This window comes from Tachyglossus aculeatus (assembly GCF_015852505.1).
Source record: "Tachyglossus aculeatus isolate mTacAcu1 chromosome 12 unlocalized genomic scaffold, mTacAcu1.pri SUPER_6_unloc_1, whole genome shotgun sequence".
NCBI classification, from domain to species: Eukaryota; Metazoa; Chordata; class Mammalia; order Monotremata; family Tachyglossidae; genus Tachyglossus; species Tachyglossus aculeatus.
The window spans coordinates 21,950,078-21,967,601 of NW_024044828.1; the positions used below are offsets into that span (position 1 = coordinate 21,950,078).

At 54.9% G+C, this 17,524-nt stretch overlaps 1 protein-coding gene across 1 annotated transcript in view; it reads left to right on the forward strand.

Moving 5' to 3' along the window:
- DPH6 (diphthamine biosynthesis 6) overlaps positions 1-16,941 on the forward strand; it is an 89,919-nt gene extending 72,978 nt beyond the window's left edge. Inside the window, exons 14-16 of the mRNA XM_038741093.1 lie at positions 9,008-9,250; positions 13,906-14,323; positions 16,596-16,941. Coding sequence (XP_038597021.1) covers positions 9,008-9,250; positions 13,906-14,323; positions 16,596-16,714 — 780 coding nt within the window. The 3' untranslated portion in view covers positions 16,715-16,941. The remainder of the gene's footprint in view (positions 1-9,007; positions 9,251-13,905; positions 14,324-16,595) is intronic.
- The last annotated feature ends 583 nt before the right edge of the window (positions 16,942-17,524 follow it).

The window sequence follows — 17,524 nt, forward strand, 5'->3', positions numbered from 1 at the left end:
TCTTGCAGCTGGGGAAACTGAGGCCCAGAGAGGTAAAGTGACCTGCCCAAGGTCACACAACAGGCAAGTGGCAGGGCCGGGATTAGAAGCCAGGGCCTCTGGCTCTTAGGCCCTTGCTTTATCCACTAGTCCATGCTGCTTCCCAAAATGGTATTCAGGTTTCCTAGAAAAACATCGTCTTCCAGATGGGATAGGTGTGGAACGTCGGACCCTCTGAGCTCTTCTGTGGGAGGCAAGCACTGGGCCGGTCACTCCGGCCCGGACCTCTGAGCTCCGTGGCCCCCGGGGAGAGTCGACGGGACTTTCTGCCGGGCATGGGGCAGAGAATCACACCGAGGAGAGCCCTCCTTCTCTTCCGTTGTCTCTCTTCGTCCAGAGAAGGGGAAGAGGCAAGGTCGGGGGGTGGATCGGATTGGGACGTGAGCAGGTTTCCGGCGTGAGAAGCTGAGTGGATCCCGGGGAGGCCTTAATCAATCAATCAGTGGTATTTATTGAGGGCTTACAGTGTGCACAGCACTGTACTAAGCGCTTGGGAGAGTACAATAGGATAGATTCGATGGGCCTGTTCCCCCCGGGCATTCCCCGCAAGTGGAGATCAGTGCCCCTTATTCCGGCTAGCTCCCAGACAATGCCCAGGCCACGAAGGGAGGCAGGCAGGCACCCCCCCGCCACCCACCCACTAAGGTCTAATTTAGCCGGATGACTCCCGGCGAACGGAAGCTCACCGGAGTCTGGTGAGGATTGATGAGACAGGTCGAAAACGTGCGCTCTGAGCCCCCGGGTGGAAGGGGACGGGGAGACTGGAGAGCGTTATTATTAGCTGACGAAACGGTCTTGTGAATAACATGATTCCTTTGGTATCGAAGGTAATGAGTTCAAATCCATGGAGAGGCCTGTTTTTATTAGAAAATCTTCATACGTTTTATTCTGGTGATGTCAGGTGGATGACTTCTGTTTTGGCACTTAATTATCTGCATCTCGCCAAAGTGCCGCTCCAAGACCCTGAGAGCTGATCTGCACCTCGGTCCCGCCCCCATCCCTCCCACCCCCTTCCCTGTGGGGACGGGATCCGGGCCCGGGGGCACCGGGCCCGGGCAAGGACGAGCGGGTGCCCACCCTCCCGGCCCGGCAGCGAGCTTGTGGAGAACCTGGCCCGGAAAATTGGGGAGAGAGATCGGGGCGGGCTGGAAACCATAGGGAGCTGGGGGGGCAGCCCTGGTCATCCACAGCCCGTGAGAGGGGCCCAGCTGCTGGGGAAGGGGTGGTGAGTGAAGAGCCAGGGCAGTAGAGTCCTCCAGGGAAGAGCAGGAGGATTCACGAGCCACTCTAGGTTCTTCTTGGTTCGGAAAAGTCCGGAGCCAAAGAGCCTTCGTTGGTTCCGAAAATCAGTTATCCATTGGTTGCAATGGAGAGAGCCATGGTCCTGGACCCTGGCCTCCTGTGGGCTCAGCCTCCACCTGATGCAAAGCCCTGACTCCCGTCTCTCACTCTCCCCCAGCGACCCAGCTCGGACCATCCGACACCCCTGACTCTCCCCCAGGGACCCAGCACGAACCATCCGACACCCCTGACTCTCCCCTCTCCATCCTTGACTCTCCCCCTGTGACCCAACGCGAACCATCCGACACCCTTGACTCGCCCCTCTCCGTCCTTGACTCTCCCTCCAGAGGGATGTTGGGATGGTGGTAGGAGAGGAAAAAGTTGGGCTTTTGGTAATTCCATTGTGAGGCAGCAAGGTTGGGGTGGGAGAATAGGGAGGTTTACCTTTGCTCATTTCAGTCAGACTTTGTCCAACTGTGGGGGTGCCACCGCCGTCCTATGCCCATGACCGGATCTGCCGGAGGCCGGCCTCAGCGCTGAGGGACCCCGGACTTCCCGGGCAGCCCCAACGGCCCCCAGGGCCCCAAGGGTGGCTCCGCGGCCCGCCACGGCCCCCACGGCCCCGGAGAGGGCTGGACGGGGGTGTCGGGAGGGGGCCGCCTCCTCTGCAGCGAACAAGTCAGGATTGATCCTCGCAGAGGTCACGGAAGCATTTGAATGGAATATTATGGCGCTGATGACTATTGAATTCCACACCATTTATCAAGACGGCTTGGGTTAAACAAATCCTTAATCCTCATTCATCTTGGAGCACTTTGCCCCATCGATCGATCCCACTCGGATGGACGGCGGGGGGGGGGGGAGTGGGGGGCGGCGGAGGCGGTCCGGCCGGACCCTGGGTTCTCGGTTTCCGCCTGTGACCGTCCGTCGAGGTTCGTTCCGATGTCCCGTGGGAAGAGTGCGGGATCCATCTCGTTGGGGGAGTCTGACTTTCTGGACCCCAGACCCGAGGCCAGGGCAACTTTGCACCGCCTTCCCCACTTCCTGCCAGACCGGCCAGAGGCCCGGGCCTGTCGCCACCACACACCCCAGTGCTGCCATGTGCCCAGAGCTTAGAACAGTGCTTTGCACATAGTAAGCGCTTAACAAATGCCATCGTTATTATTATTATTATTATTATATGCCACTGCCGCCACCCTCGGGCACCATCTGTGCCAGCGCTGCCATGCTCCAACACCACAACACACCGTCGATGCCGCCACACACCAGGACCGTCGCACACCGGCGCTGCCAGGCTCGTGTCACCCTATACCAGTGTTGCCACATCCAGTGCCTCAGTACACCGGTGCTGTCACACACCAATTCTGCCATGAGCCAATGCCATCATATGCCAGTGCCACCCATTTGGTTGCCAGCAAATTTTGCTTAAGACCCCAGCCACAAGTTAAAGTAACAGTGGTCCCGGGCCTTTTCTCCCCAACTGGGAAATTTGGCCTGGGGTGGGGGGTTGGCATGTAGGCCTAGACAGTCAGGCAGGCAGTCAATCGTAATTATTGTGCGCCTACTACATGCAGAGCACTGTACTAAGCGCGTGGGAGAGTACAATCGTGGCTCAGTGGAAAAGAGCCCGGGCTTTGGAGTCAGAGGTCATGGGTTCAAATCCCGGCTCTGCCCATTGTCAGCTGTGTGACTTTGGGCAAGTCACTTCACTTCTCTGGGCCTCAGTTGCCTCATCTGTAAAATGGGGAATAAGACTGTGAGCCCCCCGTGGGACAACCTGATCACCTTGTAACCTCCCCAGCACTTAGAACAGTGCTTTGCACATAGTAAGCACTTAATAAATGCCATTATTATTATTATTACAATATAACAGACACCTTCCCTGTCCACAACGAGCTTCCAGAGACCGGCATTCCTTCCTCTCCCCCTCGTCCCCCTCTCCATCCCCCCATCTTACCTCCCTCCCTTCCCCACAGCACCTGTATATATGTTTGTACATATTTTTTTTAGTCTATTTATTTATTTATTTAATTTATTTGTACATATCTATTCTATTTATTTTATTTTGTTAGTATGTTTGGTTTTGTTCTCTGTCTCCCCCTTTTAGACTGTGAGCCCACTGTTGGGTAGGGACTGTCTCTATATGTTGCCAATTTGTACTTCCCAAGCGCTTAGTACAGTGCTCTGCACATAGTAAGCGCTCAATAAATACGATTGATGATGATGACATTAATATCCTTGTATTAATCACCTTGTAACCACCCCAGCGCTTAGAACAGTGCTTTGCAAATAGTAAGTGCTTAATAAATGCCATCATCATCATTAATATAAATAAATCAAATAAATAGAATATAAATAAATCAAATTACTGATCTGTACCCAAGTGCCTAGGATACGGTGTCGTTGGCGGAAGGTGGAGCGGTGCGGGGGGTTGGGGGGGGCCTGCCTAATTTACAATTAGGGCACACCGGGAATAGCGAAAGGATCCCGCTTCCCATTAAAAATGGAGGTGGCCGTTTTCTTGTTGATCAGTTTATGAAGTTAATGCAAATGGAACTGTCTCCTCCTGTCAGTATTTGAAATCTATAATGCGTTCGCGTTGTATCCGCAGACAGGCCATTGACAGTCAATTAACAAGTTTGATTGGTATGTCAACTCCGTCTTTTGAATTGTTAATAGTATGTTAATGGCCCGAGCTTCTTTGTGCGTCCCATTTGCAGCTTCCCAGTTCAACCTATTTTTTTCTAGCGTTCTGAGCAACCTAAAATGGGGGCCTTAATAATAGATTATTAAACACCTGTCTGGAGGGGCGCGGGGAGGGGTGGAGGGGAGTGTTGGGGACCCTTTGATATTCAAATCACAAGACGATAACCTTTTTCTTCCGCGGCCGCATCCTTTTGATGGTTCGCTTGTTCAGAAGGGCTTCGTTCCAGGCTGACCCGCCCTGGTCTCCCCACGGAGAGAGATCTGATGATATATAATAATAATAATAATAATAATAATAATAATAATAATGTTGGTATTTGTTAAGCGCTTACTATGTGCCAAGCACTGTTCTAAGCGCTGGAGGGGGATACAAGGTAATCGAGATTGTCCCACGAGGGGCTCACAGTCTTAATCCCCATTTTACAGATGAGGGAACTGAGGCACGGAGAAGTGAAGTGACTTGCCCATGGTCACACAGCTGACAAGTGTGAACCCATGACCTTTGACTCCCAAGCTTGGGCTCTTTCCACTGAGCCACACCGAGCCCAGTCCGGTTTGGGGGATTTTTTTTTTTTAATGGTATTTGTTTAAGGGCTTACTATGTGTCAAACACTGTTCTAAGCGCTGGGGTAGGTACAGGTGAATTAGGTAGGACAAAGTCCCTGTCGCACCTGGGGCTCACAGTCTAGGGAGGAGGGAGAACAGGTATCCCCATTCTACAGTTGAGGAAACAGAGGTACAGAGAAGTCAGTGCCTTGCCCAGAGTCACCCAGCAAGCAGTTGGCAGAGCCGGAATTAGAACCCGGGTCCTGATTCCCAGGTCCGGGTTTTTCCCACTAGGCCACGAAGTTTCTCTGTCCCGAAAGTTTGGCCATCGCAGCCTCCACCCCACCGACGACCCCCAAGCATCCCTACGCCGGGCACCGGGGGCGACGGGCAGGACGATGGCTCCAGATAGCTGGGTTCTGGGGACTTTTTCATCATCATCATCATCATCAATCGTATTTATTGAGCGCTTACTGTGTGCAGAGCACTGTACTAAGCGCTTGGGAAGTACAAGTTGGTAACATATACAGACAGTCCCTACCCAGCAGTGGGCTCACAGTCTAAAAGGGGGAGACAGTGAACAAAACCAAACATACTAACAAAATAAAAATAAATATTTTATTTATAAATATATATATTTTATATATTAAGGTGGTGAATTCTTGCTGACAGTCCACTGGATGTGGGGGCATATGCCCTCTGCCCTCAGGGAGTTTATCCGTCTGCTGTGTGCAAAGCGCTGGACTGGGCGCCTGGGGGAATCCAGTAGAGTTGGTAATAATAATAATGATGATGGTATTTGTTAAGCACTTACTATGTGCCAGGCACTGTTCTAAGCACAAGGTAATCAGGTTGTCCCACGTGGGGCTCGCAATCTTAATCGCCATTTTACAGATGAGGGAACTGAGGCACGGAGTAGTTAAGTGACTTGCCCAAAGTCACATGGCTGACAAGTGGCAGAGCCGGGATTAGAACCCACGACCTCTGACTCCCAAGCCCGGGCTCTTTCCACTAAGACACACTGCTTCTATGGACATGCAGAGGAGAGGAGGGTGCGGGCGGTGCTGAAGAAGGTGAGAAGGGAGGTGAGGTAGGAGGGGGCGAGGTGACGGACAGCCTTGAAGCCGAGAGTGAGGAGTTTTTGCTTGATTCAGAGGTTGTCAGGCAACCACTGGAGATTTTTGAGGAGGAGAGTGACATGCCCAGAGCACTTCTCTACAAAGATAATCCGGGCAGCAGAGTGAGGTATAGACTGAAGCGGGGAGAGACAGGAGGATGGGAGCTCAGAAAGGAGGCTGATGCAGTAATCCAGTCGGGATAGGAAAGGATGGATCTTGGTGATGTTGCGGATGAGACCGGCAGGTTTTGGTGACGGATTCGACGTGTGGGGTGAATGAGAGAGCGGAGTCGAGGATGACACCAAGGTGAGACGGGAAGGATGGTCGTGACAGGAAAGTCAGGGAGAGGACAGGGTTTGGGAGGGAAGATAAGGAGCTCAATCTTGGGAATGAGACTGTGAGCCCCACGTGAGACAAGGACCGCGTCCATCCCAATTTGCATTTATTCACCCCAGAACTTGGTACAGTGCCTGGCACAAAGTAAGCGCTTAACAAATACCACAATTATTATTTTAAAAAATTAAATAAAGCAAAACATGACCCCTGCCCTCAGGAGCTGACAGTCTACTTACTGTGTGCAGAGCACTGGATTAGTTGAATGGAAGAGTTGTCCAATAGAGTTAGCAGCAACGCTCCTTGCCCTCAAGGAGCGGACTGACTGATTGATGGTTGAGATTCTGCCTGTGTCCTGCCTCTGGCCTCCCTCTTCATATCTGACAGACAGTTACTCTCTCCCAACTTCAAAGCCTTATTGATGGCACACCTCCTCCGAGAGGCCTTCCCTGACTAAGTCTTCTTTCCCCTTTCTTCAACTCCCTTCTGTGTCACCCTGACTCACTCCCTAGAGAAGCAGCGTGGCTCAGTGGAAAAAGCCCGAGCTTTGGAGTTAGAGGTCATGGGTTCAAACCCCGGCTCCGCCAATTGTCAGCTGTGTGACTTTGGGCAAGTCGCGTAGATGGCCAAGTCGCGAAGACGGCCTCCGAACAGCTTACAGTCTAAATAGAGAGACAGACATTAATATAAAATTATGGCCATGTACAGAAGTGCTGTGGGGTGCAAATCCAAGTGCTAGGAGACGCAGAAAGGAGTAGAAGAAGAGGAAATAAGGTTGTAGTTATGGGAGGCCTCTTGGAGGAGATGTGCCTTCAATAAGGCTTTGAGGGAGCAGCCAGGCCCCAATCTGCGAATGTAAGGGAGTGAGTTTGGAGGGGAAGGCAGGGAGAGAGTAGTGGGGAACAGGGTTGGTATTCCAGATAAGGAAATGCTGTCGGTGACAGTGCTGCATCAGGGGAAGTGATGATTCCATTTGTTCAGTCATATTTATTGAGCGCTTACTGTGTGCAGAGCACTGTACTAAGCTCTTGGGAGAGCACAAAATCACAATAAACCGACAAATCCCCTGCCCACAATTAGATAAACATCAATCAGGCAACAATATTTATTGAGCACTTACTCTGTGACAAGCACTGTACTAAGCACTTGGGAGAGCGCACTAGAGATAGTATAGCCCAAGTCGTAGCCCCCTGCCCGAGGTTGCTTTTAACCTTCTCCCAGGCAGGTTAAGAATGGCCCTCTGTGAAAGTGGCATCACGCGCATGTCTGTGGGGGAGGGATCAAGGTGGCATTTGTTAAGCGCTTACTCTGTGCTCAGCATTGTCCTATGCACGGGGGCAGGCCGGGAGGGTGGGTTCGGGTGCAATGGACAGAATGGATGCCACTCCAGGGAACTTTTGGGGTTTTCTGCTGGGTGATTGTATTGTGCCAAAATTTCGCCCCACGGAGCTCCGTTGTGTGGGGTAGATTGGAGATGTGCTAGCTTTTGGGGGTGTGGTTTGAATTGCATCGGTTTTTGGAGTGCTTTGACTCCCTGGAGAGTTGAGCCCAAGATTTCCCAGAAAGCAGTTACACCGTCAACCGGTCAGAGGAACAAGGCAAGAGGGTTCGTTGCCCTGTTGGCCACGACAGGCCAGCAGGCCTCCTCAGAAAGTTGATTTCTGTCCCGCCGCCTCGCCTGGAGGTCCTCCGCTGCCTTGGGTGGGAATCGATTGGCCTCGGGGAGGTCAAAGGGCAGCCGGACAGACCGGGTCGGCAAATCAGCCCTCTGACAGTTGGCCTTGTTTACATTGAGCGAGCGCCATGGTCCGCGAGCTGGCCGGCCGGCCCCAGGGTCCTGGAGGCTCCGTGCCCTCTGACCCCCGAAAGGGCAGCGGGCGCTCGGACGCCAGGTCGCATTTATCGCCTGGATTTTCCTCCTTGCCTATTGACTGTGGCCACTTGCGGGAATCACGGGAACTGGAGCCCGGTCCCTCTAGACACGGGCGGGGAGGGCATCCGTCTCCGCTTCCTCCGGAGCGGCCGCTCACCCTCCGAGACGCGAGTGGTTTGGAGGGACTGCACCTTGGTGGACACAACTTGGTCCCGTTTCTGGTACTTCTCCCTGCCAGACATGACCCGCAGGGACCCCAGTGGGGGTGCTGGGGGGGAGGGTATTGGACCCTTTCCACTTACCCTGCGGGCAGGAGAGAGAGGGAGAAAGACAGGAGAGAGAGGGAGAAAGACTCAGTGGCCATTCCTGCACGACTCCCACCACCTCCCCACATCCTCTATGTCAGGTGTTCCTGCCGTGCTATTGACAATGTGCCAGGAAATGCCCCCAGTCATTGCTGAGCTTTCCGTCCTGCCCTGGGCTCAGGAAAGGTGCCATCTCCTGTCCCTGTCCCAGAGTTCCTCCAAATACTGGATTGGGAATCGGTATTCCCATCCTCACTCCAGCAATCTCTTCAAGAACCGGGAAGGAGAACGGGTTGGACCACTCCTCGGTCTGTGTGGTATCCGAAGCTTGGGGGCAGGGACATGGGATGTGGGAATGGCGGAGCTACCCCCGGAGGATGGTGGGCTGTGGGGATGTCCGGGGCCTGGGCTCCTTGGGTCAGCTGCCATTGTCCAGGGCGGGAGGATGGGCAGATGCACAGGCTCCCGTTTCTCCCTGGACACCCGCGCTCGGCTCCACGGTCTCTCCACATTTTCTGTCATTTCTCAAGCCCCTTCTGCTCCGGGGTGCAGGGATGGATAGCGGGGGCTGCCGGCGGCAGTGGGGAGAGGCTGGAGTGGATCAATGTTCTGTTTTTAGCACAGCGGTCTATTCAGAAAGCGAGTGAATAAGGTGTCCCCATTTGGGGGGGAGGACCGACTCGGCCGCCTTCTGGGATGGCGGGCTCCCTGGGAGGACCGTCGGGACAAGCGCGGGCTGGGGGCAGCAGCTGCCTGTCAAGTAACTTGTCTCCTCCTTGTGTCCCCCCGACTCCCTTTCCCTGCAGGTGGGAGAGCTGCTGTGCTGCTCTGGGCAGATCGCACTCCGGCCCTGCACCATGCAGCTGGTGAGCGGCGGTGCTGGAGCCGAGGCCCGTGTTGCCCTGGGCCATGTCCAGAGAATCCTGGCTGCCTCGCGTCCGGGGCTCCGGCTCCGCCACGCGCTGTTGGCCCACTGCTACGTCACCCGCCGCGGCTCCGTCCCGGCTGCCCTGGCCGCCTGGCACGCCGGCACCGAGGAGCACGACCAGGTACCGGGTGCCATCCCCGGCCCTGAGAGGCCGGGCCGGTCCCAGTGCCCCCGGGCGACGCGGCTGGGCATCTGCCTGGGTGCTTGGGCCGAGGGGGATCCGGGGAGGGGCTGGGAAGGGGCGGGCACTGCGAGGGGCAGCCAGCCTTCAGCCAGATGTTGGTGGGACCACGACTTTTTGTGCACCGCGGCTCCGAAATTGGATTCGCTCGATGTCTCCTGCTGGGGATGCAATTTGGGAACTCGGCGGGCCGGAGGAAGAGGTACGGAGAGAGTTGGGCGGCCAGATGTGCCAGGAGAGGATCCTCCGGATGGGAGGGAAGCCACTTACTGCTCTGAACACAGCAGGCTCCCAGTTCAGTGCTGTGCACACGGGAGGCACTCGGCACAGCAGTCTGCGCACAGCAGTTAGCCAGTACGGCCCTCTGCAACCAATAGGTGCCCAGTACAGCTCTCTGCACTCAGTAGGTGCCAGGACTGCACCTGCACACAAACGCTTAGTACAGCATCCTGCACCCAGTGATATAGTAGTTTAAGCAGTTGTACATCTCCGTGGAAGCAGGCACAAAAAGGCCCCAGTGCCTCCATTTCTACCCGGGCCTTGCAGCATTGGCTGGCAACGAGCGACTGCCGCCAACCTTGCCAATGTGCTGTGCCAGGTGAGAGAGAGAGAGAGAGCATGCACATGTAAAATGCATTGAGCATTTGTCATCATTACAATCTGGCGTTTCCCAAATGCCTCCTGCAAGCTCGATGCGGTGGCCTGGGACAACCAGGGGCCCATCTGTGGGGAGCCGTAGGAGGGAAGAACCATCTGTGGGGACCGTCGGAGGAAGCATCCTGGGCAGGAGGGCTGGGGCAGAGTGGCCTAGTGGAAAGAGCCCAAGCCTGGGAGTCAGAGGACCTGGGTTCTAGACCCAGCTCCGCCACGTACTTTCTGTGTGACCTTGGGAAAGTCACTTAACTTCTCTTTACCTCAGCTCTGAAATGGGGATTAATGATGACATTTATTAAGCGCTTACTATGTGCAAAGCACGGTTCTAAGCGCTGGGGAGGTTACAAGGTGATCAGCTTGTCCCATGGGGGGCTCACAGTCTTAATCCCCATTTTACAGATGAGGTAACTGAGGCCCAGAGAAGCGAAGTGACTTGCCCAAAGTCACACAGCTGACAAGTGGCGGAGCTGGGATTTGAACCCATGACCTCTGACTCCAAAGCCCTGGCTCTTTCCACCGAGCCATACTGCTTCTCTACCAGATTAAGACTGTGAGCCCCTAGAGGGACAGGGACTGTGTCCAACCTGATTAGCTTGTATTCATTCAATCATATTTACTGAGCACTTACTGTGTGCCAAGCACTGTACTGAACAGGATAACAATGAACAGATACATTCCTGCCCAGAATGAGCTTACAGAATGGTATCTCCCCCAGCACTTAGTACAGTGCTTGGCACATAGTAAGCACCTAAAAAATCAGAGTTTTTCTTCTCCTCCTCCTCCTCTTCTCCCTTTCTTCCCACCCCGGTGGAAAGAAGAACATTTTTCTGGGAGTTTGGTTACCCAAGTCGAGACCAAGTCACCTCGCGCCATCCTCTGAGGTGGATGTTCGCGGCGGCGATCGCTCAGCCCTCCCTGGCCTTCGCCTCTGGGCCAGTGGGGTTACCCCGGGCCCCGGGGAGAGGCCAGCACAGCCTCGATCCGAAATCTGCTAAGGAGTCAGCTGGGAGGGGCCCTGGGAAGGGCTCAGTGAGGAGAGGAAGAGGAAAAAGTTGGGGGTGGGGGGAGGAAACAGGTCGCGGGGAAAAGGTCGGAGGAGGAGGCGCAGCAGAAGAAGGTGGAGCTGTGTGGCAGAGATCATCATCATCATCATCAATCGTATTTATTGAGCACTTACTGTGTGCGGAGCACTGTACTAAGCGCTTGGGAAGTACAAGTTGGCAACATATAGAGACAGTCCCTACCCAACAGTGGGCTCACAGTCTAAAAGGGGGAGACAGAGAACAAAACCAAACATACTAACAAAATAAAATAAATAGAATAGATATGTACAAGTAAAATAAATAAATAGAGTAACAAATATGTACAAACATATATACATATATACAGGTGCTGTGGGGAAGGGAAGGAGGTAAGATGGGGGGGGCGGTGGAGATGCCAGGAAGCCTGGGGCTTGTTCTTTCTCTCTGAAAGGAGAAGAAATCACTCATTTCTCCTAGGATGACAGCCTCTTTCTTCCTTGGGAGAAAATTGGAGACTTCATTTGTCTTAAGGGTTTCTGCAAGGCAGGGGAGAAAGAGAGAGAAAAAGAGAGAGAGAGATATGGATGGTAGGCGAGTCTGTGGCGGGCTCCTTCCAGTAATAATAGTAATGATATCAATCGTATTTATTGAGTGCTTACTATGTGCAGAGCACTGTACTAAGCGCTTGGGAAGTACAAGTCGGCAGCACATAGAAACAGTCCCTACCCAACAGTGGGCTCACAGTCTAAAAGGGGGAGACAGAGAACAGAACCAAACATACCAACAAAATAAAATAAATAGGATAGAAATGTACAAGTAAAATAAATAAATAAATAAATAAATAGAGTAATAAATATGTACAACCATATATACATATATACAGGTGCTGTGGGGAAGGGAAGGAGGTAAGATGGGGGGATGGAGAGGGGGACGAGGGGGAGAGGAAGGAAGGGGCTCAGTCTGGGAAGGCCTCCTGGAGGAGGTGAGCTCTCAGCATTTAAATGATAGCATTTATTAAGCGCTTACTATGTGCAAAGCACTGTTCTAAGCGCTGGGGAGATTACAAGGCAATGTCCAGGTTGGGGTCGTGTGTCCTCGGAGGGGTCTGGTCCAGCCCGGCTCTCAGAAGGAGGCAGTTTGTGGAACCTAAATACGCGTTCTGTCTTCGTCTTAACATTCTGGTCTTTCTCCCCTGAGTCGAAATGGCAGCTGAAAACAAACAAATTTGGAGTAATTGATATCACAACCTAAGACGAGGAGGTCAAAGTGGAAAAGTTGGTCTCAGCATTTGGCTTGACTGGGAAGAGCGCCTTCGAGCTCCCCTGTCCGGGGGCCAGCGGTGGGGAGGGAGGATCACCGGGGCCTACAACAGGACCCCGATGCCTGAAGGGAAGGCCCAACCCGCCCCAGTCCCTGATTCTGGGCTCTGAGATCTCACTTTTTTTATATACAATATTTGTAAAGTGCTTACTATGTGCCAGGCACTGTACTAAGCTCTGGGGTAGATACAAGCGAAGCGGATCGGACACGGTCCCCGACCCAGGGCTCACAAACTTAATCCCCATTTTGCGGATAAGGTGACTGAGGCATAGAGAAGTGAAGCGTCTTGCCCAAAGTCACTGAGCGGACACGCGTCAGAGCCGGAATTAGAACCCAGGTCCTTCTGACTTCCGGGCTCACGCTCTATCCACTAGGCCACGCCGCTTCTCTGCTTCTTTTTCCAACCGCTCTCCCGCCACAGAAACCGAGCCCGGCCGCGGAGGGGCTGTGGTGGGGCCCGACGACGGCACCGACAGCTCTCCCCCGTCTCAGGGTGGGTGAGGTCCCGGCAAGAGCCCCCGACCCCAGGGGAGTCACCCCCACAGCCAGCCAGCCCTCAAGGCAGAGGCTGGGGGGGGGCGTGCACATAGGTTGCACGAATGAAGCTGCATGGGACCAGTTGTGCACCCCTATGATTGCCCATCCACGCATTTCTTGCATTCATTCAATTGTATTAATTGAGCACTTACTATGTGCAGAGCACCACACCGAGCGCTTGGGAGAGTATGATACAGCAATAAAGTCACATTCCCTGCCCACAATGGGCTTACACTCCAGAGTACTGCATGCGCTCCTTTATTGAACGCACTTTATCCCTGAAATCTGGGTGATGGGCAGAGAATAGAAATCAACATGACCGGTGGCGAGGCGGGGGTGAAAGGGGTGCAGGAGGGGGCCCGGGGGCAGCACGGCTCAGTGGAAAGAGCCCGGGCTTTGGAGTCAGAGGTCTTGGGTTCAAATCCCTGCCCCGCCGCTTGTCAGCTGTGTGACTCCGGGCAAGTCACTTAACTTCTCTGTGCCTCAGTTACCTCATCTGTAAAATGAGGATTAAGACTGTGAGCCCCGTTTGGGACAACGTGAGCATCCTGTAACCTCCCCAGCGCTTAGAACAGTGCTTTGCACATAGTAAGCACTTAATAAATGCCATTATTATTATCATTATTAAAATGGGGATTAAAACTGTGAGCCCCTCGTGGGACAACCTGATCAACTTGTATCCTCCCCAGCGCTTAGAACAGTGCTTTGCATGTAGTAAGCGCGTAATAAATGCCATCATTATTATGGCATTATGGCCTCAAACCCATCTCCTGGACACCCGGTAGCGATATTTCACCTCTCAGCCGGGCCAAAGTGTCCAAAGCTGCCGCCTCCAGCCCCCCTAGTTTGGGGAAGGAGTTGGCGGTGGCAGGGGCAGGCTGGAGGGAAGAGAAGAGGGCTAGGGTCAGGGACGGGAGGGAGGCATCAGGTTTGGAAGTGGGGAGAGGAGAAGTTTAGGGGAAAGTAGGGACAGCAGGTTTGGGGGTGGTGAGGGTCAGGGACCGAGGAGGGTCCTTACAGTGGCATTACCCCGGAGCTCTGACTTCTGTCTCCGTTTTCCAGGAGGAAGAGTGGAGCGCACCCGGGGCCCCGGGGGAGGTGAGAGCATCCCCGCCGACGTCGGTGGTGGTGATGGTGGTGCCCCGCCTGCCCCGGGAGGCTGCAGTGGAGTGGCACGTGGTGGCCGTCGCTGACGAGCCCGAACGACGGAGGCACCGCAGGTGGCGGCGGGCGTCCCAGGGCTGGCGCGTCGAGTGCCAGGCGACGGAGGCTGGCGAAGCATCCTGCATCCATGCCACCTTGTCCCCGTGCCAGCCGCCCCCGCCGGGCTCCCGGACGGACCCGGCCGAGGCCCCGGACCTGCTGGGCGCGGCGGTCCTTCAGGCTGTGGGCTGGTGCTCGGAGGCCGGCGGGGCCGTGCCGCTGGCCGTGAGGGCCTTCTACAGGCAGGGCAGCGGGGACCCGGGGGCTCTGTTCGCAGGTGAGGCTGCCCGGGGCGGGCGCGGGCTGGGGCCGGCCGGGGCGGGGACGGGCCAGGCAGGGGCGGGAGGGAGGAGGGAGAGGTGACCGACCCCAAAGCGTACACCCCTTTGCCCCTCTGCGGATGCACCACAGTGACCAACCACTTAAGGCAGCTCAGCCCAGTGGAAAGAGCACAGCGTTGAGAGCAGGAATCTCAGAGTCAAGTCCTGGTTCTGCCACAGATCTGCTGAATGACCTTGGACGAGTCATTCAACCTCTCCGGTTTCATCACCTATAGAATGGGGATAAGATTTCCGCCCTCCCTCCCTCTTATCAGTCAGTCCATCGGTGGTATTTATTGAGTGCTTACTGCGTGCAGAGCACTGTGCTGTGGTCTTGGGAGAGTACGATATAACAGAATTTGTAGATGTGATCCCCGCCGACGAGGAGCTCAAAATCTTGCAGGGGAGACAGGCGAGAAGATAAATGGTGGAGAGGGGAAGGGGCAGAGTGTCAGGGTGTGGACGTAAGCGCTGTGAGGATGGAGCGCAGGAGTGAGTATCCGAGTGGTCTTAGGCCGTGAGCTCCTTGGGGCCAGGGACTGGGTCTAATCTCCTGACTTTGCATTTGCCCCAGTGCTTAGCTCATAGCAAGTGCTTAATAAGCACCCTGATGACCTCACTCTAAGGAATCCCAGAGACCAGCCCAAGGTCTCGATGCCAAATCCCAGCCAGTTTCTGGCGGAAGCACTTGGTCTTCCACTTTGGCCCGAGAGTCTAAACCGGTCTGCCAAAGGGCTCGTTCTTGGACGTGCCACAGACCCCACCAGGGCTCGTTTCCCCTCACGGGGTGGGCACCTGCTCCCGGGATTACTCCCAGAACCGTTCCTGGGGCTGCGCCTGGGACTACTCCCGGGACCACCCCCAGTACTGTCCTCAGGACTGCTCCCAGAACCACTCCCGGGACCGTGGCAGACCCCCTCCTCCCCACACCCCCTTGCATGGACCCCCACTCCCCAGTCTACGGCAGTCATCCCTGTGTCCTCCCATCCCTCCCCACCCCCAGCCCAGACACCGAGGCAAAATGGCAACGGGTCTGTACTAATTAGCTGGCAGAGACATGAACTCCCTAAGATTCCCGTATCCCGCACTTCGGCCCTCGACCTGCAGCCCGAAGCGGCATTCAAAGACAATTCAACTTGACGTCGTTTCGTCGGGTTAAGACTCCCAGAGACCAGTGACGGGGGAGAAGTCTAGAGAAAAGGTCTCTTCAGTCCGCTTCAGCGGGAATCGGAACAGATTCTCATTCCCCCCGCTTCCGCCTCGTCTCTCCTCCCCCGCTGGCGTCTCCCCAGCTCGCCGTCTTGGCTCCTTCCGAGCTCCCCTGCTCCCTGCCCTCCTCGTTCTCTACCCTAGTCATCATCGTCATCGTCGTCGTCGTGGTACTGTGTGCCAAACATGATGCTAAGCACCGGGGTAGGTCCAAAATCACCAGGTTGGCCCCGGTCCCCAGCCTACCCGGGGCTCGCAGACTAAGGGGGAGAGGGAACAGACACTGAGTCACTTCACTCCTTTGGGCCACAGTTTCCTCATCTGTAAAATGGGTATTGATATCCGTTCTCCCTCCTGCTTAGACTGTGAACCTCACGTGGGACAGGGACTGCGTCCGTCCGACTTATTTATTTATTTATGGTATTTGTTCAGTCGTTCATTCAATCGTATTTATTGAGCGCTTACTGTGTGCTGAGCACTGTACTAAGCGCTTGGGAAGTACAAATTGGCAACATAGGGAGACGGTCCCTACCCAACAATGGGCTCACAGTCTAGAAGAGCTTCCTCCATTTGTTAAGAGCTTACTACGTGCCTGGCACTGTACTAAGCACTAATCAGGTTGGACCCAATCCCTGTCCCACGTGGGCCTCACAGTCTTAAATCCCAATTTTCTGATGAGGTAACTGAGGTTTAGAAGTGAAGTGACTTGCCCAAGGTCACACAGCAGACAAGTGGCGGAGCCGGGATAGACCCCAGGTCCTTCTGACTCCGGGGCCAGTCCACTAGGCCATGCTGCTTCCTGCGTATCTTCCCCCACGCTTAATACAGTGCTTGGCACGTGAAAAGCACTTTATAAATGCCGCTGATTATTATAATTATTATTATTTCATGGTTTGTTCTTTTATAATGGTCCTCCTGACGCGCTCACTGTGCGCCCGGTACTAAGCGCCGGGGCCGATCCAGGATAGGATAATCAGGTCACCATCCCACACGGGAATCCCGGTTCTGTTGTCCCTGCAGGGCTGCGGCGGTCGCCGGGAGAGTGGCCGGGCGGGAAGGCTCCGGCGCTGGTCCCGGTCCCGGTGAGCGACATCCCCGACGGCGCGGCCGCCCACGTGACTTGCTGGCTCGGACGGTAGCTCGGGGCGATCACCCTTCCCCCCGTCCCCCACGGACAAGACAAGAGGGGGACGTGGGGAGCAGAGCCGGGCCCCTCCCGTGGTCATCCCTGGCCTGGCCGTGGCAGGCGGCGCCGGGCCCCAGGAACGAGTGCCGGACGCCGGACGGGGACACCGGGGCTGAGTGGGCATCGGCTCAGGACATGGGAGCGGAGTGACATTTTACCCACCGCACCCTGGGGCCCGGGCCTGCTGGAAATTAAAAGATTTTTTTATCAAAGCTCAGCCTGCTGGTGGTAGGAGTCTCGTGTGTGTCTCGTGTGTGTGTGTGTGTGTTGCCGTGAGATGCTGGGCACCCTCTCCGGGACCTGAGTGGTTCACTGTGTTCCAGAGTTCCCAGGCCAGCAGCCCTGGGCTTGGGGTAATAATGATGGTGTTCATTAAGTGCTTACTATGTGCAAAGCACTGTTCTAAGCGCTTGAGGGATACAAGGTGATCGGGTTGTCCCACGTGGGGCTTACAGTCTTAATCCCCATTTTCCAGATGAGGGAACTGAGGCCCAGAGAAGTGAAGTGTCTGCTGTGTGATCTTGGGCAAGTCACTTAACTTCTCTGGGCCTCAGTTACCTCATCTGTAAAACGGGGATTAAGACTGTGAGCCCCCCGTGGGACAAGCTGATCGCCTCGTAACCTTCCCCAGCGCTTAGAACAGTGCTTTGCACATAGCGCTTAACAAATGCCAATTTTTATTATTATTATTATTATTATTAAGTGACTTGCCCAAAGTCACACAGCTGACAGTTGGCGGAGCCGGGATTTGAACCCACGACCC